The sequence below is a fragment of the Coffea eugenioides genome, chromosome 3 (genome assembly GCF_003713205.1).
Source record: "Coffea eugenioides isolate CCC68of chromosome 3, Ceug_1.0, whole genome shotgun sequence".
In the NCBI taxonomy this organism is placed as follows: domain Eukaryota; kingdom Viridiplantae; phylum Streptophyta; class Magnoliopsida; order Gentianales; family Rubiaceae; genus Coffea; species Coffea eugenioides.
In genome coordinates, this window is record NC_040037.1 from 37,270,637 (window position 1) to 37,297,876 (window position 27,240).

The 27,240-nt window shown below is 34.1% G+C and overlaps 1 protein-coding gene across 1 annotated transcript; it reads right to left on the minus strand.

Annotated features, from left to right (window-relative positions):
- Window positions 1–20,755: 20,755 nt before the first annotated feature.
- On the minus strand, window positions 20,756–22,739 carry LOC113764755 (anthocyanidin 3-O-glucosyltransferase 2-like). The gene has a single exon (XM_027308733.1). The coding sequence runs from the start codon at window positions 22,600–22,602 to the stop codon at window positions 21,157–21,159; it is 1,446 nt and encodes a 481-aa protein (XP_027164534.1). The 5' UTR covers window positions 22,603–22,739; the 3' UTR covers window positions 20,756–21,156.
- Window positions 22,740–27,240: the final 4,501 nt, after the last annotated feature.

Here is a 27,240-nt window from a genome sequence, read left to right on the forward strand (position 1 = left end):
ACATTTCTATTTTCTTGATGTTGTTCATATCTACACGATGAGCAGTGGCAGGAATATTCCATAAGTCGTAGAGAGGGCATGATATATAGTGCGATGCAAGTTATAGGGAGGGAAGAACTATGCCATGATTTCTTCTGATAAAGTTGAATTATTTTGAGGAGCATTTCTGCCATGGATGGAAAGGTTTCATAATTTTGAGGGCACGATTACACAGTGTTTCACAAGCTAAAGAGATTGCAGACATATACGGTATCATTATCATCAACAAAATTGGTGAGGTTTCATAAGTTAAAAGGTTGGCACAACCATATTGCCATTTTTTTTTATTGTAACCAGTAACAGGTCATGTGCTTTGTGCGTGATTATAATATCATAAAATATAATATTTCATATACATTATAATTTATTTGTGAAAATTTTTAAACAAATTTAATATTTGCATATTTTTCTATTTTCTTTTTATTTTTTTAATAAGTAGGAGGTTTTGAATCTAAGACCTTCTACTTATAATCCCTTCCATCTTACTGCCCAACCCAATTCTCTCTCTATTTTCTTTTTTGTTTAATTTTTCATCTTCTTTAAATAATTGTCCTTAAAACCATTATTTTAAAAGGAAAAAAAATGGTTCACTAAATGTTGTAGCAATTCATATAAAATCTCTAGAGGACTTTTAACAAATGAGGATACATTTCTTTCAATTTATAATAACGGTTTTAAGGACAATTAAGTAAAGAAGATGAAAAATTAACATTTAAGAAAATAAAAATTTGACCAAATATGAAATGATTTTTTTTTTAGGGGTGTCCCGCAGGGAGTGGACCCCGCAGACTATTCCCCACCCTCCACAATTTGCTGGCAGCAAGGTTCGAACTAGGGACCTAAGGCTCCATCTTCATCAATCTCAACCGCCAGACCAAGCCCTGGAGGGCAAAAGAAAGGAGGCTACGAAGGTTTTTTTTTTTTTTTAGGGGTGTCCCGCAGGGAGTAGACCCCGTAGACTATTCCCCAACCTCCACAACTTGCTGGCAGCAAGATTCGAACCAGGGACCTAAGGCTTCATTTTCAGCAACCTCAACCGCCAAACCAATCCCCGAAGGGCAAAAGTATCAATATTTTGAATGGTATGTACAATATTGATAATAATTATTATTTCTTTTGGTTTTTCTTTTTTCCAAGACAAATAAATTATGATAATACAACTTATTTTTTTTATTTTTAATTAGATATATGAATAGTTTTTATTTTTCGTTTGGAGTTAGGATGACCGAAATTTGCATGCTAACCAAAAGTTAATTGTTTTCCAACCATTGGGGTGGACCTAATGATCAGAAGAGAGTTTTTAGAGTTCTCTCTAATGTCAGGTTCAAAATTCGAATCCTATACCTAATAATTAGGGATGAAAAAGAGTGTAGGGAGGGATGGGAGGGATGGGAGCTAAAAATGAAATAAAATAAAATAAAAAATAATTGTTTACAAAATATTAGTTGCATGCACTACGATTATTATTTTTCATGTTACATAAGTTGAATTTGTCAATTGCTTGATGAAATTCCTCAATATGAAATCTATTTTTGAAAATTGAAGAGATATATATTCTTTGAAATTGAACTCTTTGTATTATTTTGTGTACTATTTCTATTAACAATGGAGTGTAAATGTTCCACCATATATAAATTTTTCCATCTAATTGTTCATTTCTTGATAATTAAAATTTTATTAGTAGAAATAATTGAGTTTTTCTTTTCTTTTCTTTTTGAAATTTTTGGATAGAATCCAACATAAAGCACAATCGACAAAGATTCTTTATTTTGAGAGCACCTTATTTTTGTATCAATAGTAATATTTTTGATGATTTGAAAATTTAATTAGGCTGTGACTAATCAAGAAATTATAATGGAAATGAAAAGGTGAAAATAGAATGCAAAGAGACACATTAGTTTGGAGTGTTATATTTTGTTTATTATCTTCATAATTCAAATTTAATTAAGGTTACAATCTTTTTTCGTAACAGCTATAGTTATTGCTATTATTGAAATGCAATAAATCTAATTATGAGGAAGAAAGGTATTTTGGGCAAATAGAAAATAAAGACCAGATTTTGTTTAGTCTCTAATGCTTGACATTTTATCTTGTCATCAACCATTATTTTCCCTTAAATCAATAGCTATGACATAATGAATTTTAATCATCATAATAAATTAAAAACTAAAAAGTTCATAATGTAAAACATCAATCATCAATTAATAAGGGCATAATTGGATTAATAAAAACTAAGATCACAATAATGCTTACACTTACACTCCAAAGTGCCAAAATTCATCTTACTTTTTGTATAGTAATAATAATGAACCGTTATTTTCTCCTAAATCAATAGATATTATATAATGAATTTTAATCATCATAATAAATTTTAAAAGAGCATAATATGAAACTTCAATTATCAATTAATAAGGGCGTAATTTAACTAACAAAAACTAAGATCACAATAATCCTTATATTTGCACTCTAAAGTACCAAGATTCATAATACCTTTTATATAGTAATGCTTCCTCAATATGAAGTTATATGCACCATTTTTTTGGAAAAATGAAGATATATATATATATATATACATATAGCTTTGGAAGTTGAACTCTTTGTATTATTTTGTGTGCTATTTCTATTAACAATGGAGTATAAATCATCCATCACATATAAATTTTTTCTGTCCAACTATTCATTTTTTGAGAACTAAAATTTTATTGGTATAGATAATTGAGTTTTTCTTTTTTTTTCTTTTGTTTTTTCATCTTTTAATTTTTTGGGCAAAATCTGGCATAAAGCATAAATGACAAAGATTCTGTTATCCTAAGAACACCTTCTTTTGATATCAATAGTAATATTTTTGAAGATTTAAAAATTTAATTAGGCAGTGACTAATCAAGAATTTTTAATGAAAATAAAAAACTGAAAACAGAATGCAAAAAGACACAATGATTTGGAGTATTATATTTTGTTTAGTGTCTTCATAATTCAAATTTAATTAAGGTTACAGTTTTTTCGCAACTACTACAGTTATTGCTATTATTGAAATGCAATAAATCTAATTATTAGGAAGAATGGTATTTTGGATGAATAGAAAACAAAGACAAAATCATGCTTAGTCTCTCTTAACATTTTGTCTTGTCATCAACCATTATTTTCCTTTAAATCAATAGCTATGATGTAATGAATTCTAATCATCATAACAAATTTAAAACTAAAAGACCAAAATATGAAACATCAATCATCAATTAATAAGGGCATAATGAGATTAATAAAAACTAAGATCACAACAATCATCATAAAAAATTAGAATATAATATGAAACTTCAATCATTAATTAATAAAGATATAATTGGAATAACAAAAACTAACATCACTTACACTTATAGTTAGAACTCATGGTACCTTTTATATAATATATAGTATGAAGAGATGTATATTTTTTGAAATTGAACTCTTTTTATTATTTTGTGTTATTTTTATACCATTTAGGAGTCTTCGGTCAAGAAATATTGATGAATTAATGGTTGGTCTAATTGCCTTGGCTCTTGGGCACTTGGGCTGTCATCCAGTTGTAGATTCAGGCAAAACATATGGATATGAGTTCAGAATTACTAAATTCAAATGCAGTCTAATACTCCCCCGTCCCATTGAAAGTGTCATACTTTCTTTTTTTATTTGTCCCAAAATATATGTCATATACCCAAAATGGAAAACAAAATCTCTCTTGTTTCAATTTTTACCCTTCAAGATTTCCTCATTCTTTACTTTTATTAGTGGGTCCCTTGATTTTCATTTGCTGTTAACAAAAGTTGCAAGACATTCGTGAGATACACACAAGGTTTGAAGTGATGCGTGAGTATCACTCTCGTTGGTAGATTGGACTTCTTGTAGGTAGTTTTGGGCCACATGTCATTCATGTCTCCTTGACCACTACTAACCACACATTCTTGTTTCTAACAGTGATTTTGAAGTGGCAAAATTGGAAAACAAAGCTGAAACTTAGTACTGTACATAAAAAATTCAACTCCCAAAACACGACAAAGTTTTTGGGACGGAGGGAGTAACACTTACTAAAGATGTCTTCCTCAACAAAAAAAATTGAGTAAAGGCCACAATAGTCTCTAACTATTTATCAAAAGATGCAATTGTCCCTAAACTTTAATTGAGGCTAATTTAGTCGCTTAACTGTATATGTCTAGCCAATTTAGTCCTTTATAGCGTGAGCCACCAGTGACACAAAATTCACTGGTGGACTGAGGGGCAAAAAAGGATGCTTACATTCCATGCCTCATTAAAGATATTAAAAAAAGTTTTAATGGGACAACGTATTTTTTTTTTAAAGAAATTTTGCAATGTTTGCCCTGTAATACAAGCATTCCCAAACAGCAACCAAACATATAATATCCCTAAATTAACATATTGAACAACAATCATAAAGAATAATTGCATCAGCCACCAAATTTAGTATATTATTTTTGCATCATCAAAGTAGTATATAATTTAACAATGCATATAATTCTGGTCATCAGAATATAAGTTTATATGCCAACAAAATAAAGTCTGTATTCAATTTCGGTTAAAATCCACCAAAAATATGCATAACTATAGGGAGTAATACAATGTCATAAACATATGTCAAAGATTTATAATTACAATAGAGGTTCCACTTCTAGCCAAAACTAAATTTCCCTTATACTGCAAATTGTTGGAATTTAGTTTGTAATATGAAAATTTATCATGACTTGTGACATGATCTTTCTTTTCATGTCTAGAAGTTTGATTTATGAATTTACTACAAGATTCATTAGTACATTGATGTATCTTCTCAAGTTCATTAGTTCATTCATGGAACCATTCAATACTTGTCTTTGGTATACTAAATTCATCAATGGACATTAAGTGAAGATACATTGTTGTATCTTTTCAAGTTCATTAGTTCATATATGGAACTGCTCAATTCATGAATTTGGTGTACTAAATTCATGAATGGATATTAAGTGAAGTTCATGTACTTTTGCTCTTGTATTACCTATAAATAAGAGGTGGTCTTACCTTTTTTATTGGAACTTGTGCTTAAGGTACTTTGATTTGCAAAACCAACTTCTTGCATCCCTTTCTTGTAAAAACTAACCTTAAACTTGCTATAGGTTAGTTTTTGTTTCCATTGTATTCTAGAGGTAATTTGCCATTTCAACCCGGTTAGCAAGATAGTGGAAGCAAATAATACGTTAAGGTGAATGACTATGTGCCTTAAAAACTCTCTTGAATTCCCAAAAATTGGTTTAGTCAACTTTTTGAAATTATTCTTGTAATAGCTTTGTAGCAGATTCCATACACTTGTAATTCCCGTTTTCTCCAACACAAATTTGTAGTTTCTGGACACTCATATCAAGATCGGTGCCAACATGTTTAATTAATACCGACAAATTCATTATTTCAGCATTACATGCACCTAAATTCTCAACATCTCCACTGGCATATTTATTGGTATTTTCCCCTACAACTACCCCACCATGATGTACAAACATTAGAGCTGTACAGTCTAGGACCATGAAAGCAACAAGGCTTAACAAATAGTCACGTGCCGTGGACCACAAATAATAATTCACATTTAACTCAATGATGGGCTCCTTTTACCTGTTACAAACGGTAGACATATACAATCCAGGACCAATTTGTCTTAAAGAATATGACCATGAAAGCAACAGGAAGGCTAAACAATTAAACAAATAGTCACATGTCGAGGACACAAATAATAATTCATATTTAACTCAACTTTCGACCCACATCATACCCAGTCCCAGATCAATAATCATCAACATTGCCCCAAACCTAACACAGATTAACACAACCTTGTCATACTAAAAATTAAATATATTGATATTTCTAGTTACTTCTTTTGTTTTTTCTTTTTCTCATGACAAATAAATTATGATAATGCCACTGAAATTATTTGATTTTTAATTAGATATATGAACAATTTTTTTTTTATTTTTTTGGTATTGGATGACATAAATTTGCATGGTAAGCAAAAATTAATTATTTGCTAACCATTGGGGTTAGCCCAATTATCAGGAGAAACCTATTCACGGTACTTGTTATATAATAATAATAATGATTAACCATTATTTTCTTCTAAATCAATAGATATGATATAATGAATTTTAATCATCTTAATAAATTAAAAAGAACATAATATGAAAGTTCAATCATCAATTCATAAGGGTATAATTGGAAAAACAAAAACTAAGATCACAATGATGCTTATACTTACATTCAAAAGTACCAAGACTCAAGGTAGTTTTTATATGGTAATGATAATGATAATAATTGTGAACCATTTCAGAAGGATTCTTGCCATGGGTAGAGTAGGTTTTGTAAGTCAATGCGTGGGCACAACTATAAGGTAACGATTGTACCTCTATATAGCTAAGAAATGGCTTGGTAACGTGATTATCCATTTTTCTCGGTACAAGAATACAAATGCTGTTGTGAAGATTCATATAACATAGAAAGCAAAACAGCCTCTACATTTTAATACTTTTAGATGATTAGGTAGAAGTTATATATCATGTACAGCTGAAAACAATTTGTGTTGTTTAGTAGGAGAAACTCAATTCATGTTCAATTCTTGTAAATTTGCTATTGGCTAACCCTCAATATGTTGTTAGCTGTCCTGATATATGTCATTATCTAATGAAGGAAATAATTTGACTCCCAGTGGTTAGGGGAGGACTCTTAGTGTTCTCTCCGTTACTAGGTGTAGGGTTCGAATCTTAGACTTGACAGCTAGGGTGGAAAGGGAATGGAAAAGGGAGGGAGGGGGAAAAAATGAACTAACTTGACAATTGACATAGCTTGACAAATAATTAATCTTGTTGGCTAATAAAGGAAGAATTTGAGAATCGAACGAAGGACTTTATGATTACCTGCCTGATATCCCCACCAATTAGTGGGTTTTGGGCACATAAGTAAGGTAATCCAATGTTGGCTTCACGTTCTTGGCAATCCACATAATATTGGGTGAACCAACATTAAATATTTAATGTAGTTGTTTTGCTTGAGTGGAAGATCACTAAGTGATAAGAGTATATTTTACGTATTTTTAGTGTACTTTATTAATTAGTTTTGGTGTGTTTTATTTAGTTTTATAAATAATTAACTAAGATTCTAGTGAAAATATGCATTTTGTGGTTAAAGTGTGAAAATTGCATTTCTATTAATTTTTATGGTAAAAACTTCATATTTTGTAGGTTTAATGATTCAATCATCAAATGAAGTGCATTGAGAAGATATTTGGATGATTGAAGATGGATTAAAATGGTGAAAATAAAATATGAAGTGTAAAAGGAGAAATGCAATTTGAATCAAGAAAAGTCAGCTTTGACAACTCTGACACGTTTTGGTATTTTAACTATATCTAGAGCTACACAAATTGGATTAAGGTGATATTTATACCATTTTGAAGCTAAGAGATAGATCTAAATTTGGTATGAAGACATCAGAATCTAATTCAGCCGTTTTCATAGTCCAAAAGTTGAAATACCGAAATTCAACTCAGCTGAGAAATGCAATTTAAGAACAAAAGAATCAAACAAAAGTCAGCTTTGGCATCTGTTGGTATTTTGGCTATATATTGAGCTACATACATTGGATTGAGATGATTCTTGAACCATTTTTGAAGCTAAGAGACATATCTACATTTGGTATGAAGACATCAAAGTCCACTTCGGCTGTTTTCCTGGTCAAAATGTCAAAATACAGGAGTAAAAGTCTGCTGCTGAGAGCTGAAAATGCGGAAAACGCGGAATTGACCAGTCAGTGGTATTTTTATCATATCTTGGTCCTCAGAACTCCAAATTGGATGATTCTTGATGAATTGGAAAGCTAAGTCAAAGAACTACAACTTTTATGTTTTGCACAAGAGCCAATTCAGCTGCAATCATAGAGAAAATAATAGTTGAAGTAGCCAGATTCTAGTCAGAAATAGCTGCTCTCCACTGGTACAACCTGTTTTCTCCTTCAATAATTTACAGCTATGGATGAACGTATGACAACCAATTAGCAGATGTAAAAGGGATGTTTCAAGCCTCATTTCCTGATTGCATTCACCTATATATAGTCATGGACTTGCAAGATTCAGAATAACTTGGGAGAAGGCTAGAGAAACTCACCAGAAATGTAGTTTTCACTAGAGTTTCCTTTGTTCATTAATATAGTATAGGTAGAGTAGTTTATCCATCTTGTATTTGTAGTTAGATTTGGATGAAGATTGAGGAGCAAAGATGGAGATGTTGATCTCATGTGACAAGGGTGATATCTCTTCTACTACTTTCTCTCTTGTATTGGATTTCATATTTAATTATAATACAAGTTGGCTTTGTGGTTTTATTATGTTTAGTTAAAGTTTATGCCTAGAGTTATGGTTGAACTTGCTATATTTTGTTTGTGATGTTTACTTGACTACTTGGTGATATTATTTTGAGAAAGTTATTTATCACTTTTGATTTTCTAATCATAATTAATTGGCCATTAATTGTGATTATCTAAAGGTGTTAAATTTGCAATGAGAATTGGAATTTAACACTAGTTCAAAGAAGTGATAAACCTAGGGAGTACACTCACGAGAGTAGAGGTGCACCAATGTGGCTTAAGTGATTTGTTCATGTAATTTCATAGAAGAAATGAGCTTGTATTTAATTCATAACCACGAGAGTAGGTATGACTTATTTACAAGTATAGATGATTCACTACGAGAGTAGGTTTCACATACATGAGGAAATTACGCCATAACTAGCCAAGATAATAACATTCACTTAATCGGTAATTTCATTTGCAAGAGTAGTAAGGAATTCCATATCTCTAGGAGTTTTCTAGTGTTATTTTCATAAATTTTATATTTGTGGTAGTCTAAATAATAAAAGAGTTTGAAAAACACCGGTAATTGCACTCTTCCCTGTGGGATCGACCCTTAATACCCTATACTCGCTCACGATTCGTATACTTCCGATAAATCGCTTGTGGGGTATTTAGGAGGTTATAAATGTAAAACTTGATTGTGAATGAAATTATTGTATAAGTATACCCCGCGCACGTCACTAAGCTCAGGTATTAGCTATTCGTTGTAGTTACAACCACACTTGTTAAAAACGCATTAAGTGTATCAATTAATTATCAAATACCACTACAAATGGATGAACCTTGAATGAGTGGAAGAAACTAGAAAAGAAACGTGCATGGCGTGGTTCATGACAATTGATGCTGCACGTAAAATTCTATTACATGTATGGCTTCTAGAGCAAGTTCGAATTTTTTTTTTAAGATTTTGAACTTCGTTCCCTGCTTGAAGATACAGAGCATATTACTATATATAAAGTTGCCGCAGTCTTATGGTATGAAGATGTACAAAGTTGAAGCTGTGGCAATTGCTCCATCTGAGGTCTAACAGTGATACAGGTGTAATAGGAACATAGTCTCCGGCAATCCAATGTGTGTCTCAATGTTAAATCAAACCAAAGTACACTCCAGAATAGTCAAAACAACCATTGTACTTGTCACCACTCGATCTATGTCATGTTTTTGCACCATATATGCAGAGGGGCATTATTTTTGCAAAACCTCCAGGACATGACACTGATGATAATGAGAACCAACTTCAAGAATTCAAGAAGAAGCTCAAGGAATCTCACTCTCTCACCCTTGTTCATTTCTATCTATTAGCAGCTCATCTTGTGACAAGTGTCCATTTTGCCTAATAGATCATGCATATTTTAGTTTATTTATAACTAATTTTGAGTTCCTAAAACAATATGAATGACCATTTTGGCAATATTTGATGCTTTTGAATAACTTTGAGAAGACTTATCCTGTTTTACCTGTTAAAGTTTATTATTTTTTATAGGAATGAAGGAGCAAGAACAATCCAGGACCGGTTACAAAAAATCATCACCAGATTGGATGAGAGTATATGGGACTTGACAATGATTTTCGAATTAGATGCCAAACTAGATACCCACTAGAAAGTTTTGCAATAGAAAGGGTGTTGAGCAATATATGACATTGGATAGAAGGAATCAAGCTAGATAATCACACCAGATACTCTTCAAACGACTTTTTGAAAAAGAGTGTTTAGTAGTATACGACACCGGATAGTGAAATTCATTTCACATATCGCGTCGGATACTTGAGCGGGAAACTTTTGCAAGTTGCGCAATTTGCACAACTTGCGGCTAGGTTTCATCCTTCTTTCTTCCAGCATCTATAACGTTTTGGCAGCCACTTTTTGGACCCAAAACATCAACTTTTGTCAACTTTATGTCACTCCATTGCACCTTTTTGACTCTTCAAGACAAAAAGAAAATTTTTGTGGAAGAGTTGGGAAGATTATAAATAGATGAAGCTTTGTTTAGTAAAGGAGTTTTTAGTTTCTAGTTAGTTTAGAGAGAGAGATAGCTTTGCAGAAAAGAAGGAAAACCAAAGGGGTTGTGTCTTGCCCTTTAAGGCAAGACACAAACCATCAACTAATGTAGCTCTCTCCACATTTTCTTGTTTTAGTGTAGGATATTCTAGTTTGTGTTCATCCACTCTTGTATTGCTTCAACAAGAAGGCCAAGGGAGATGAAAATGGAGAGGTTCAAGAAGCTCTAGTGACATGGGTTTTTTCTTCTCTCTACCTTTTTATCTTTGTATTGAATTCTAAGTTTTGTTAATACAAGTTTTGGATATTATGTTTGTGATGTTGTTTTAAAGTTTATGTCTTAGATATTTGGATGAACTGTTTATGATTGCTATGTGTTGATTTCTTAGTTATTCTGGACTATTATCTTGATACAGTTATTTAGTACTTTAGTTTTCAAAATCATGATTAACTGGCCATTAATTGTGATAATCTCAAGCTGTTGGATTTGTAACGAAAATTGGAATTAGACACTAGTTCATAGAAGCGCTAAATTTAGGGAGTACATTCATGATAGTAGAGGTTCACCTTTGTGGCTTTTTTTGTAGTAATTTCATAGAAGTAAATGAGCTGGTAGTTAATTTCATAACCACGAAAGTAAGTATGGTTTAGTCATAGGTATAATTGGTACACCAGCGAAAGCGGGTATCATGTACATAAGGAAATTATGCCATAATTTAGCCGAGGTTTTAGTACTAATTTAGTTGAAAAGTTGCACTAACATGAGTAGATAGAGATTCCCTTATTCAGGGAGTTTTCATTTGTATTTTTCTTTCCATAAGAAGCTTAGATTTGTTTGTTTTAATTTGTCTATAGTCTAAATAATAGAGAAATTTTAGTAGTGCTGGTAGTTATCTGTCTTTCCTGTGGGTTCGAACCTAATTAGTTTATATTCATTCACTATCCATGTACTTGCGAAAAATCACGTGTGGAGTAGTTTAGGAAATTATAAATTTAAAACTTGACAGTGGATTGAGTTTTATTATTATATTCATACCTCATGCTCGTCAAGTTTTTGACGCCATTGCCTGAAAAGATTTGTGGCAATATCGGCGTGAAGAGTGACTCTATTAGTTTAGAGATTTTTTTTATTGATTTCTTATGCTATTTTTGTCCTATTTTTTTTCATTTGTGTTTGTGTGTAATTTGTTTTATTGTGTTTCGTTTTGCTCATGTGTTACTAGTATCTATCTTTCTTGCCTAATCTTACTTTTGAGGTATTTGAAGGCATTTTTATGAAATGAGGAAGATAGGTCATTTTGAAGGACAATGAGTGAGAGAAGCAATTTGGGAGCATGATCCACGGAACTTTCAATGCACAATGCATGATAATGGAGTGCAAGGAAATCTCGTAGGTTTGACCTTTGATGATGGCATGTTGAGGTTAAATGCTAAATTGGACAATTTGATACATTTTGTTGAAAAATATAGGAATGTTAACGCCTTGAATTCAAATCATGTGGTTTGTGTCTCGTGTGAAGATTATCATGTTGATTACCAATATAAGCAAGCATAATATGTGGGTCATTTTGACGAATTTGGGCATTGCACTTCTTATGTTTATCACTATGACTCTAATTGGGGTAATTTGCATGACTATGGTTGGTATGACCATTTTGCTTCTAATGATTCTTTAAGTTTTTTATGATTTCCATTCCTATCCTATCCAATATGATTCAAAGCCATCAGGGGAGTTACCTATAGAAAGGCTACTGAGCGATTCTGATCAAGTCATAGAAAAATTAGCTTATGGATCTAAACCACCTTGGGAGCGAACTATAGAAAAATTTGCTAATAAAGTGGATAATGTGATATCCGACCATTTTGCAATGATTGAGAATAGAATAGAAGAATTGACTTTGCACTTTGGTAAAATACAATACCAATTACATGAATTATGTGAAAATATTTCATCTAATTCTATGCAATTTGTTTCTAGAAATAGTGGTATAGGTATTGCATGTGGAAGTAACTTGTGTTTTGAAGATGATTATGATATTACTTCCATCCCTCCATCCCTTGTGATATTGTTTTTGGGGCTGATTTGAAATTCAAGAGGTAACCTTGAATGATACATTTGTTACCTCTCTTGAGGAATATTTAGTACCTACATGTTCCAAAGACATGATTGAACACGTAATTCCTGCAGCATATCCTTTGAAAAGTTCTCAAGTGACGTATAAACAAGGTGAAATCTATGAAACATTGGGACAGGTATATTCCTTCCTACTCTCTTATCTTTCGGATATGTGGCTTATTCATTCGAACCACCATTTGTAGATCCACCACGACCTGAGTTGGTGGATTACTCTTTAACAAAATCTCCTTAATAATGAGGTAAAATAATCAAGTTAATGACTATAAACAAGCGCTTGTTGGGACACAACCCAATGATTTGTTAAATTTTTTGTATTTTGGGTGTGTTTTAAGTGTATTTGTTTTCATTTTGTAGATTTGAAGAATAAAGGTAAAGTGAGCACTTTTAATAAAGACTTGGAAATCAACGGTGCGTAACCACGACAAATCACCTACTATGTTAGGGGTGTATTCCTTTTCTTTTCCTTTACTTTTTTACATTGAGGACAATGTATAATTTAAGTGTGGGGGTAAGATTGGTTGGAATTGAATGCATCCCTTCGTAATCATGTGAAAATTGATATATTTGTTGAAAGGCCTCTATTTATAGAGATAATTCATGCAAGAGACAAAGTGTTTAATCATCCCTTGAACCCACAAACAAGTTAGAAATGAGTTGCAAAGCTTTTTTTGCCGCGGTCTTGGGTTGTTTCCACCGATATTCTTGCAGGAAAATGGTTCAAAAAAAGTTATGTGAACAAAACACAAGTTGTAGAGCAATTTGCAGCCGAAATTGAGGAATACGCGACTTCAAGCCACGTATTCAGGAGTCGCGTTTTCACTTCTGTTAATTTGACACTGCTTCAATTGCTATTTTCTTGATGATAGTGGCCGAACTAGCTCTTAGGCAACTATGAAGGTTGTAGCCCTATGAGTTAGCTTTCCAATGCCTCAAGAATCATCCAATTTGCAGCTTTGTGGACTGAGAAATGATCAAAATGCCCTCAACTGGTCAGAGCTCTGTTTCAACTTTCGACAGGAGAGCTGTATTTCTGTACTTCGACTTTTGGACCAGGAAAACGACCGAACTAGATTTCGATGTTTTCATACCAAACGTAGATCTACTCTTAGTTTCAAAATGGTATAAGAATCATTTCAATCCGAAACTTGTAACTCAAGCTATAGTCGAACTATTAAAAGGTGTCAAAGCTGTGAAACTTGCTTTCCTTTATTCTTGATTGCATTTCCTCTCTTGCACTTCATATTCTCTTTTTATCACTTCAAACCATCATCAATCATCCAATTATCTTCTCAAATCACTCCAATTGATGATTGAATTATTAACCTATAAAACATGAAGTTTTTACCATTAAAATTCATAAAAATGCAATTTTTATACTTAAAAACCATAAATGCATATTTTCACTAGAAACTTAGTTAATTAGTTATAAAAGTAGTTAAAACATGCCAAAACTAACTAATAAAACACACTTAAAACACGTAAAATATACACTTATCAAAAAGACAAGGAAGGTAAAAAACTTAACAACCATAAATAAAACAGAATATGAGCAATGTGTTAAGGAAACATCAAAATATCTAGGTTTTGACAGTCTAAGAAGTGTTAAAGAAATGGCAAAATCAAACATTTGACATTAACAAAAGATCGAATCACCTTGTAGAACCTCTTGCAGACTTTCTTGGTAATGAACCTATCCCGCATGGCATTTGTAGAAGGCATGAAAGACAAGAAAATATCAGAAATAATCAAATAACTTGCTATGTTTAGCTCATAAAAAGGGAAAATTATTGGACACATAAAATATGCGAACAAACTGCACTAGAATAGGAATGTGATGATAGTGAGAGAGGCAAAGCAGAGGCAAATATTTCTGGCTCAAACCATTTCCTCTGAGGGAGAGAAGTGAAATAATGCATTTTGTTAAAAGCGACAAAGAGAATGGAGGATAAGGGTTTCAGAGAAAGATTTTGATAGATTTGTTTCCGATTTTTGGGTTAAGCCTAGTGTTAGGGAAAAAGAAGATAAGAGCCAAAGATGAATGTAGAGAGAAAGCTGCGGAACTGGAATGTATTATTTCAAACCTAACTTAGTTATACCATACTCAACAGACAAGATCAAAAGGAAAAGGAAAAAAAAAAAGACAAAAAGAAAAACCACGTGCAGGAAGAGTAGAAGTAAGATTATATATGTGATTTAGTTATCAATTTGGTTGGGGATTATTATAATTAAGTTGATGATAAGAGCACTATAATTTCGTGGGTATAGCAAAAAAAATGTCCAATATTATCCCAAGAATAGCTCATGGTTGTACGGTTGTAGCAATATTATTCCAAAATATAGCAAAAATTACTATGTACGGTTGCAGAATAACTCATGGTTACATTGATTTATCTTGTTAAGCGATGATTTTTCTTTGTAATTAATTGTTTCCCCTTTGTAGCAACTATGGGCCATTTTGGGCATGCATCTCTAAAACGTGGGCAGTTTAGCCGTTACATTGCCTTTTTAAGCGTGTTAACAAACTTGATGTTTGACTGGATCAAAGGGTAGTAAAGTAACTTAACTACGGAGAATGTGAAGAATGTAACTTAACTTGATATAGGACTTGCTGGAGAATGTGAAGAATTTTATGGAAAGAATCAAAAACTGGAACAGGGAGATATTTGGTAACATAATCAGGAGGAAGAGAAGATGTCAGGCTAGACTTAATGGAATCCAAAGGAGCCTCTCACGGGCGCCATCACATCGCCTACAAAAACTTGAAAAGGAGCTAATTGTTAAGTATAATACAATTCTGGAACAAAAAGAAATTATATGGCATCAAAGGGCAAAGGTTGAATGGTTGAAATACGGGGATGGGAATACGAAATTTTTCCATCTGCCAACTGTTATTCGCAGAAGAAAAAACACAATTCAGAGTTTGAAGGATGAACAATGGAGATAGCAGGAGGACCCTGACACGGTGAGAAGCATTGTGGTGAACTTCTTTAAGGATCTGTATAGCGACAGAGACCAACATAGAAATGTCAGTCAATTTCATAGCTTCGCAACCCTGTCAAATAGAGAGGGGGAAAGCTTGATCAGACAAGTAGATGAAGGGGAGATTAAAAGGGCGCTGTTTGGGATAAAAGGAGATAAATCACCAAGCCCAGATAGGATACCCGCGAGCTTCTACCAAAGATGCTGGAACCATGTAAGTGGCTCTTTCATAAAGTACATTCAACAAGTATTTAGAGAGAAAAAAATCCCAATAGGAATGAATAGTACATATATTGCCTTGATACCTAAGGTGCCACATCCTAAAATGGTAGCTCAGTTAAGACCAATATCCTTGTGCAATGTCTGCTACAAAGTCATTACGAAGATTATTGTGAACCGTTTGAGACCCCTGCTAAAAGATTTGGTTGGCCCAAACCAGGCTAGTTTTTGTCTTGGAAGATATACAACAGACAACGTCATAATCATTCAAGAAATGATCCACACAATGAAGAGAAAAAAAGGAAAGAAAGGTTATGTTGCAATAAAGATGGATTTGGAAAAAGCGTATGACCGTGTGAGATGGAACTTTTTACAACAAAGTCTGGAATTTGTGGGAGTCCCCCAAGATTTGATAGCCTTAATTATGAATTGTGTGCGGGTGGAAAGCATGGAAATACTTTGAAATGGGAAAAGATCAGAAACGTTCACCCCGTAAAGAGGGATTTGGCAAGGGGATCCCATTTCCCCTTATTTGTTTATTATGTGTATGGAAAGATTGAGCCACATAATTAATAGAGCAGCTAGAGTGATGAAGTGGAGAGGGCTGAAGGCATCAAGATCAGCGCCAGAAATCACTCATCTTATGTCTGCGGATGACCTTTTTCTCTTTGCGGAGGCAAGTATTGAACAAGCAGTGGAAGTGGGGAAGATATTGCAGGAGTTCTATACTTTATCCGGACAAAAAGTGAATGTGTGTAAATCAAAACTGTTTGCATCCTCAAATGTCTCACGACAGGTGGTAAGGGAAATGTGCAGATTGACAGGAGTTAAAGTAACACAGGATCTTAGGAAATACTTGGGCATGCTAATTCTTCATAAAAGGGTGACCAAGGAGACCTACACAGAAATGCTGGATATGGTAAGGAGCAGATTGGCAGGAAGGAAAAGGAAAAATCTGTCCTTTGCAGGCCGAGCAACGCTGATTAAGTCAGTAATTACAGCAATTCCCAATTATTCCATGCAAACGAGCTTGCTCCCATATTCAGTGATGGAGGAGATAGAGAAAATAGCCAGAGGCTTTCTTTGGGGGGGCAGCCCGGATGAAACGAAAATTCACCATGTAGGGTGGGGGAAGGTAACACAACCCAAAGCCAGAGGAGGTCTAGGGATCCGAAGGTTGGGTAAAGTGAATAGGGCACTACTAGCTAAAATAAGCTGGAGGTTTATGGATAGAGAGGAGGCACTATGGAAGAAAGTTTTGAGAGAGGAATATTGCGGAGGGTAGGGAGACATTTTCACAAAAAAAGCAGGGGAATCCCATACTTGGAAGAGCATATGTGAAGGCAATAAAGTTATAGCTCGAGGACGGAAGTGGATGATCGGAAACGGAAATTCTACTCTTTTCTGGACAGACAGATGGTTGACAGACACACCACTACTTGAAGAAATTGAAGTGGAGTTGAAACCAGAGGAGTTGGAAAGGAAGGTAGAGGAGTGCTGGAGGACAGGAGTAGGATGGAAATGGGAAGAGCTGGAAGGGGACTCTAGCCAAACTTAAAGGCTATTGTGTGGAACAAGGCGAGGACAATCCAGATGTAACGGTTTGGAGCCTAGAAACAAGAGGGGGCTTCACGTCAGCTTCAACATATGAACTCATACTAGAAGAGGAAGAACTCCTACCAGAGAGGTGGCAATTCCTGATGTGGCTGGTTAGACATGGCAGACTACTCACACAACGAGAGAAGAAATGAAGACATTTGGCTTTGGATGATAAATGCCCAATATGCAGAGAGCCTGCTGAAACTACACTTCATGCACTTAGGGACTGTACCTGGATAAAGCCCATTTGGAAGAGATTGGTGTTCCCACATTCCTGGGAGGATTTTTTCAGCAAAAACACAATGAGTTGGGTAGACTGGAACCTAATGCAAGATGATATAGGAGCTGGGGAGAGAGTGACGTGGCAGTTGACTTTCCAAATAACGGTATACCACGTTTGGAGGGCTAGAAACAAATATGCTATTGAAGATGAGAATCACCTCCTTAAGGTCCCTCCAGCGGCTTTGAGGCAAATGGCAGAACAGGCAAAACAACTACTCTTTAATGGGAGAGGCAGAGTCCCCAAACAAGAGTGTCTTATACCATGGATTCCGCCACCTGAAGGTGTTGTCAAAGTCAATGTGGATGGCGCCTCGGAAAGGAATCCTGGAAGAGCAGGAATAGGAGGGCTCATTAGGGGTGAGACAGGGATATGGTTAGGAGGTTTTGCAGAGAGTGTAGGGAAAGCAAACAATATAGCAGCTGAGCTGTAGGGAATTCTTAAAGGGATGCAGTTGGCTTGGGGGAAAGGCTACAGAGATGTAATCATAGAGTCAGATTCAAAAGTAGGATTGGAGTTGATAGAAGATGCAGTGGCCACATCGCCTTACCATAACTTGATTAAGCATATTAGAAGCATGAGGAGCAGGGAATGGTCATGCAAGTTGCAACATATCTGGAGGGAAGGAAATAGATGCGCAGACTAGCTGGCAAAGGAAGCAATCAAGCTACAGCTACCAGGTGGACCAATGGAAGAACCACCGACAGGACTAAGGGAAATGTTAGGAGCTGATATAATTGGGGTTACAACCCCACGCCTAGTACAATGTTAAAAGGCAGTTTGCGTCTCCTTTGTATTAAAAAAAAAAAGTAACTTAACTACTCATTGATCGCTTTCTTAGATGTGTTGCTATTGCTGTGAGGCCCAAAAGTTGTAAACCAGTCCCAAGGGTCAAGGCCTGCATAGTGGGAATAGGCACCTGTGTAGTAATTTTTCTCGTGAATTATGGGCCTCGTTTGGAACCTGAGTTTTTTTGAAAGTTTGTCTAAAACTTTACTGTAGTGCACTGTAAAAGTTTTTGAAAATTTTTTTTAAGATGATAATGTTTTTTCCTTTTCTTTTTTTTTTCTTTTTCTTTTTTTTCTGTTTCTTTTCTTTCCTCTCTTCTTCTTCTTTTTCTTCCTTCCCCCTCCCCCTTCCCTCCCTCATCACCTCTGCCTCCGACATTGAAGAACCAGTAGATGGTTCAAATTTTTTTTCTTTTCTTTCTTTTTCTCTTTCTTTCCTCTCTTCTTCTTCTTCTTCTTCCTTCCCCCTCCTCCTTCCCTCCCCCGCCACCTCTGCCTTCAGCGTTGAAGAACCAACAACCATGGTCCCAAATTTTTTTTCCTTTTCTCTTCCCCTCTTTTTCCTCTCCCTCTCCCTCTCCCCTCTACTCCCTTTCACCCTCCCCCTCTCTCTCCCGAAGCCAGAGAACCAGCTGCTTGCATCAATAGCGATGTAAACGACATCGTGTCAAACAGTCCTTCTCCCTCCGCCGGAAATATCTCATAGGGTTCCTGCTTCGGGAATTGAGACCAGGCAGTAGTCGGAGAACTATTAGAGGCAATAACGGTGGAGGAGGTTTCCGAGGTGGACAGAAGGTGAACATTTCGAAGCAGCCACTCCACCGTCTGGCCGTTTGTGAGATGGCCGAGCTCGCTGGAAGATACGGGCGGCGCAGGGCACTGGCAGCCGCACACGGTGGCCACCTCTGGTGGCTTTCAGCTTGTTTTTACTACGGCCGTCACCGTTTCCATGCTCGTTGTTGCTGTTAGTTCTTCTTCTCCTCTTCTGCTCGGAGGAGCGGAATGGTGAGTTGGGAGCGAGTTGACTCGAGCGAGGTTTGATGAGTTGGCCCTCCTGAGTCGAAAATGAGGGTGGGGTTGAAACACCACCATTGTTGGAAATGGTTGTGAAGTAGTACTTAGTCGCCGTCGCTGTCGTTGGAGGAGGAGAAGGAGGAGCGGGAGGAGTGGTAGTAAAAGGTTGGGCCATAGTCATTGGTAAGGCTCTGGAGAAGACCAGTTTGTTTGAAAAGAAAAAAAAAAAAAGGAAGGCCGGCGCTGGAATAGGTGACCGGTGCCGGAAGCAGCGGCGGAGATGGTGGCCGGCGATAAAGGTGTGGTGGATCGGAGTGGGGGAGAAAGAAGAAGAAAAGAGGAAGTTTTTTGTGTATTAGATATTTTGAAGTGTGTAGGTTAAAAAATTTGATAAATTTTTTTGGATTCCTGTAACTAAAGTTGTTAAAAAACTAGTAGCTAAAAAATTTGGTAAAAAACTCGGATTCCAAACAGGCCCATGGTTTCAAGATAAAATAAAAGATGATTAGAATAATGAGTAATTTATAGGGGATGGGAATCGGTGAATTATGGTTTCTAGATAAAATAAAAATGATTAGAATAATGACTAATTTATAGGGGATGAGAATTAGGTTCGAACATAGGATAACGGGTCAGGTTGATACCCATATGTTCTGGACAACCAGTCAACTCGAACGCAATTCGAAAAATTAAATGAGTCAACTCTCCTGACCCGAACACGACTGGCTAATTTTGCAAATTGCTTGAATCCGATCTAAATAACATGTTTTCTTAGCTTCTTTTTTTTTTTTGACCTTTCTCACCTTGTGGTAAGATGAACTTTTCTATAATGGAGTTTCCATAAAAATATAGAAAGTTGCTACCCAATCCTAGATTTCGCATAAGGTACTTATAGTAATTTTTTTGTTTCCTTTTTTAATAAAAAAGATCATGGATGAAAACAAAACTATGATACTTTCACAAATAAAATATCTTGATTTTGCATAATACTCATGATTCTATTCTTGTAATACTAATTAATAGCCTTGGTTAGTTTTTTATTTAATGTATGCTTCCAATTTATTTAGTATATTATAAACTTACACATTAAATGAGTTAATCGGGTTTAGGGTCAAACTTAACACACTAAACGCGTTAGTCGGGTCGAACAAGTCAACCCATGTTTGATCTGATTTGGATTTGTTTGCTTTGTGGGCTATACTCACTAATCTAGTGTTAGATTTGAGCTTTGCTTTCGAATCGTGTCGAGAATTGCCACTCCTATGAGTAATAGGTAATTAGACTAACAATATATATTGAACAAAAAAAGAAGGTAGCATTTGTCCTATTGTTTCCACTTTACAATATTCACTGAAGAGGCTTTTGCACTTATTCACTGTGGCGAACAAATTAATGGAAAAGGAACAAAAACAATACAATAAGCCCATCCAAGGATGTGTTTTTTTTTAAACAAAAACAAAAACTTGCTCATTATTTGCATTCAGCAATTTACATGTCCTCTTGATATTCTCTCTAGCTGGAGCTTCCTTTCCAATGGGGAGCAACAAAGAAATCCACCTGCTGTGGTGGGGATTTCAGCAGACCCCTACCGTTTGTTGACAGTTTTAATCAAACACATGTAACTTTACAAATAGAGCAAATTAACATTTCAGTTCAGCACACAAGTTTCACCCTTCAAATCCCCAAGTTTAGCAATTCAAACGCCAGACTTAGGAAGGCTGCTGCAGATAGTATGTATGAGATTCTCAAAGGTCACATGAGATGATCCACCTTCCTTGATAGCCTGCCTACTTTTCTCACTAAGCTCTTTCACCCTTTTCCGGACTTCGTTCTCACCATCCATCACTTCCCTTATTCCTTTCTCTATTTGTCCTGCTTTCACCAATGGTTGATGCTCATTGGCTTCGTTGTAATCCAAACTAATTTCCACAGCTATTCCTAACTCTTTCACCAATTGGAAGGCATTCAATTGTTCATCTGCAACCAACGGCCATGTAGCAATTGGCACACCACACCAAATACTCTCCAACGTTGAATTCCAACCACAGTGCGAGACAAATCCGCCCACAGCCGGGTGTGACAAAATAGCCAATTGTGGAACCCAGCTGACAACCTTTCCAATCGAAGCTGTTCGATTCAAGAATCCTTCTGGTAGAAGAGCTCCATGATTCTCAACTTCCCCTGCAAATCCTATTTTTATAGCCGAGGGCCTCTTAAGAACCCAAATAAACCGATAGCCACTTTTTTCAAGGCCCAGTGCTATTTCTTTCACTTGATCTAATTTGAAACTTCCTGTACTTCCAAAACAGATGAAAAGCACCGACTTTGCAGGCTGATCATCCAGCCAATAAATCACTTCTAAATGGCCTTTAGTGGATTCTGCCTGGATTTGAGATCTATTCAGGATTAATCCCACAGGATAGATGGTTGGCACTCCTGTTGTACCGTAAGAATGTTTCATTGACAAAGAATCAATAGCCTGAGATTCAAAATCAGCAAAAGTGTTGATAATGATGCCCTTTGCTCTTCTATAATTGCGAGTATGCTTCAAGAACCTGCCTGACCAAACTCTCTCGGAAGTTGTAAATATTGGGAGTACACCAATTGGAACTTCGTTGGTAAAACTAGGAATGACCAATTTAGTTTCTCTCTGGAGTAAATGCAATGTTTTTATAGTTTGCTGATCTTCAAGTGCTTGGAAATGGAGCATAACGCCAAGACAGGCCGCACTACAAGTGAAAAAGATGTAGCTAGGAACACTGAGCTCGTCAGCTATATCCATCATTGGCGTGTTTATCATGTCAACAATAATCCCTGCAAAACCTTTGATTTTAGAGACTGTTTCTCGTACATTAGACTTGTGAAACTCGGTGAGTTGATGAAGGTAGATTCCTTGATGTGGAATATTCCATTGAGAGATGTCTGGCATCGGAAGGTGACGGAAATGAAGGCGATCAAATTTGCACGAGGCAGTGAGAGACTCGATTTTGGCAGTGGCTTCGGGGTCGAATGTTGAATTCATCATGAGGAACGAGATTGAAAGACAATTTGCTTTTTGAAGCATTATCTTAGCTAGCTCGATGGCTGGTACTAAGTGCCCCATCATTGGCGCCATGACCATCACTAGTTCAATTTTCTCCATAAATACTATTTGGTAAGGACAGATTGAGATTGGGGAGCAGAGAGTAGAAGCCTGAGAGGGATCTTTTATGAACTCTTTCTCTGGCTTCCTAAGGATGAACAATTCAATGTTGAGAAATAGGGAGGCGTGCTGTATATATAACGTTGTAGGTGACAGACAACTTGCGAAGTATTCTTGGACAATCATGATGCACTTAAAATGTGGATCACATTTTCATTAGACAAATACAATTGTCACAGCTATTCGTTAATATCTCCCATCCACATCGGTAAATTTTACGGGATGATTGAGACTGGAGAGAAATGAGGCTCCTACAATTGTAAGTTTTAATTGCATAGAGCAATGTAAGCACTAAAACAGCAATACTAAGGAAACATAGGTAAAAAAGAATGATAACGGGCAAATTTATAACAAGTTTCATTTGTATTTCAAACTCAATCTCATCTTCTAAATTGAAATTGGCCCTACATGAATCATTCTATGCAATCACAGAGGTGATTGCAGAGAACCATTCAGACACGAGAGTTGAACTGAGCATTATTGAATATTCTGATTAGGCAAGACTTTCCTAGTTATTAACATACTTGTTTCTTCCCATACAAGTTACGGCATTTTTAACAACGATTGAAGGATCCAACATGTTTAACACTAGTGCATGTTTTCTTCGGAACATGAACTTTTGTCAAATCAGATAGTCTCAGGTAGGGCATGTGGATCCAACTACCTTTTTCTGTGCCTAAATTTTGTCAGATCAGATAGTCTTAGTGTCAAAATGGGTGATTTGGGCGGGTTTGGATTGGATAAAATGGGTAATAGGTATTAGTGAGTCAACTCATTCATATCCATTTAATTAGATGGGTATAAATGGGTAAGTCAAAAAATGAATTGGATAACCCAAATACTCATTTATAACCTATTTATTTTAACTTTTTATAAACTTATTTAAATTCATTTTTGCAAACTAAGTTATCAATTTATACCACCCTTTGCACTCATTATTAGTTTTAAATATTTACTTATAATGTTCAATAAACCTAATTATCAATTTTTTTCCATCCGTACTTTATGTTGCAAAATTACATACTATTTAATAATTGAACAATAAGAATATAAAAATTTAAACTAAGTACTATAAAAGTTAACATAAAAACTTAATCCAAAATTGTGAACCCCTAACATTTTTTTTCCTTGTATAAATTTAAAATTTCATTTTGCAAAGGTAGGAAAAGAGGCTAAAACTTGTCATAAATTGGTAATGTTGAAAGATGAGCAGGTTAAAATTAAGAGAAAATAAAATGATAAGATAAAACTAAAAAATAATAATAATAATAATGAAACAAAAGCAGTTAACATCATGACAAATTGAAAAATCTGAAAAGAAAATGGGTGGGGAAAGAGAAGAGGTTTGGGGAAAGATAATACTAAATGGGTTAATTGGATTTGATGGGTTATCCAATAATACTCATTTAATAAATGGGTATTATTGGACAACCCATTTATACTCATATGTAAAAACGTAAGATACCTATACCCATCTATTCATGTATGGGTATAGATAAATTTAGCTAAATAAATTTGTTTGACATCTATAGTCTCAGGTAGGTCATGCGGATGGGCCTACCAAAAAATTCAAACATTCATGCACAAAGGTTCAGCTTTGCTCAAATGCATTTCAAAACCAATATCAGGTAGTTGTCATTATTGAAATAAAAAAAAATTCCAATCCTTCACGTCCACATTTCTATTTTCTTGATATTGTTCATATCTGCACGATGAGCAGTGGCAGGAATATTCCATAAGTCATAGAGAGGGCGTAATATATAGTGCGATGCAAGTTATACTGAGGGAAGTACTATGCCATAATTTCTTCTGATAAAGTTGAATTATTTTGAGGAGAATTTCTGCCATGGATGGAAAGGTTTCATAATTTTGAGGGTACGATTACAGTGTTTCACAAGCTAAAGAGATGGCAGACGTCTACGGTATCATTATCATCAATATGATTAGTAAGGTTTCATAAGTTAAAAGGTTGGCACAACCATATTGTCATTTTTTATTGTAACTAGTAATAGGTCGCGTGTTTTGTACATGATTATAATATCATAAAATATAATATTTCGTATATATTAAAATTTATTTGTGAAAATTTTTAAACAAATTTAATATTTGCATATTTTTCTATTTTCTTTTTTATTTTTATTTTTATTTTTATTTTTATTTTTATTTTTATTTTTATTTTTATTTTTATTTTTATTTTTTAATGAGTTGGAGGTCTTGTATCTAGGACCTTCTACTTATAATACCTTCCATTTTAATACCCAACCCAACTCTCTCCCTATTTTCTTTTTTATTTAATTTTTTATCTTCTTTAATTAATTGTCCTCAAAACCATTATTTTAAAAGGAAAAAAAGGTTCACTAAATGTTGTATCAATTCATATAAAATCTCTAGAGAACTTTTAACAAATGTGGATACATTCAGTCTCTTTCAATTTATAACCGTTTTAAGGACAATTAAGTAAAGAAGATGAAAAATTAACATTTAAGAAAATAAAGATTGGACCAAATATGAAATGATTTGACAAAAGTATCAATATTTTGAATGGTATGTACAATATTGATAATAATAATTATTTCTTTTGGTTTTTCTTTTTTCCAAGACAAATAAATTATGATAATACAACTAATTTTTTTTATTTTTAATTAGATATAGGAACAGTTTTTTATTTTTCGTTAGGAGTTAGGATGACCTAAATTTGCACGCTAACCAAACGTTAATTGTTTTCCAACCATTGGGGTTGACCCAATGATCAGAAGAGAGTTTTTAGAGTTTTCTCTAATGTCAAGTTCAGGATTCCAATCCTATACCTAATAATTAGGGATGAAAAAGTGTGTAGGGAGGGATGGGAGGCTAAAAATGAAATAAAATAAAATAAAAAATCATTGTTTACAAAAATATCAGTTGCATGCACTACTTATTTTTCATGTTACATAAGTTGAATTTGTCAATTGCTTGATGAAATACCTCAATATGAAATCGTATGCACTATTTTTTGAAAATTGAAGAGATATGTATTCTTTGAAATTGAACTCTTTGTATTATTTTGTGTACTATTTCTGTTAACAATGGAGTGCAAATGTTCCACCACATATAAATTTTTCAGTCTAATTGTTCATTTCTTGATAATTAAAATTTTATTGGTAGAGATAATTGAGTTTTTCTTTTCTTTTATTTTTGAGTTTTTTGGATAGAATCCAATATAAAGCACAACTGACAAAGATTCTGTTATTTTTAAGCGCCTTGTTTTTGTATCAATAGTAATATTTTTGAAGATTTGAAAATTTAATTAGGTTGTAACTAATCTAGAATTTATAATGGAAATGAAAAAGTGAAAATAGAATGCAAAGCGCCACATTAGTTTATTATCTTAATAATTCAAATTTAATTAAGGTTAGAATCTTTTTTCGTAACTGCTATAGTTATTGCTATTATTGAAATGCAATAAATCTAATTATTTGGAAGAAAGGTATTTTGGGCAAATAGAAAATAAAGACCAGTATTTAGTCTCTAATTCTTAACATTTTATCTTGCCATCAACCATTATTTTGCCTTAAATCAATAGCTGTGGCATAATGAATTTTAATCATCATAATAAATTAAAAACTAAAGAGTGCATAATATAAAACTTCAATCATCAATTAATAAGGGCATAATCGGATTAATAAAAGCTAAGATCACACTAATGCTTACACTTACACTCCAAAGTGCCAAATTCATGGTACTTTTTATATAGTAATAATAATAATAATAATGAACCTTTAGTTCTCCTAAATCAATAGATATTATATAATGAATTTTAATCATCACAATAAATTTAAAAGAGCATAATATGAAACTTCAATCATCAATTAATAAGGGCATAATTGAAATAACAAAAACTAAGATCACAATAATGCATACATTTACACTCTAAAGTACCAAGACTCATAATACTTTTTACATAGTAATGCTTCCACAATATGAAGTTATATGCACCATTTTTTTGAAAAAATGAGAACTCTTTGTATTATTTTCTGTGCTATTTCTATTAAAAATGAAGAATAAATCATCCACCACATATAAATTATAACTATTCATTTTTTGGGAGCTGAAATTTTTTGGTAGGGATAATTGAGTTTTTCTTTTTTTTTTCTTTTGTTTTTTCATCTTCTAATTTTTTGGACAAAATCTGGAATAAAGTATAAATGACAAAGATTCTGTTATCCTAAGAACACCTTCTTTTGATATCAATAGTAATATATATTTTTGAAGATTTAAAAATTTAATTAGGCCGTGACTAATCAAGAATTTTTAACGAAAATAAAAACTAAAAATAGAATGCAAAAAGACACATTTATTTGGAGTATTAATTTTGTTTATTATCTTCATACTTAAAATTTAATTAACTACGACAGTTATTGCTATTATTGAAATGCAATAAATCTAATTATTAGAAAGAATGGTATTTTGGACGACTAGAAAACAAAGACCAGATCCTGCTTAGTCTCTCTTAACATTTTGTCTTGTCGTCAACAATTATTTTCCTTTAAATCAATAGCTATGATGTAATGAATTTTAATCATCATAATAAATCAAAAA

Coding starts and splice junctions, on each gene's coding strand:
- LOC113764755 (XM_027308733.1), bottom strand. CDS start 22,602: ATGGAGAAAATTGAACTAGTGATGGTCATGGCGCCAATGATGGGGCAC.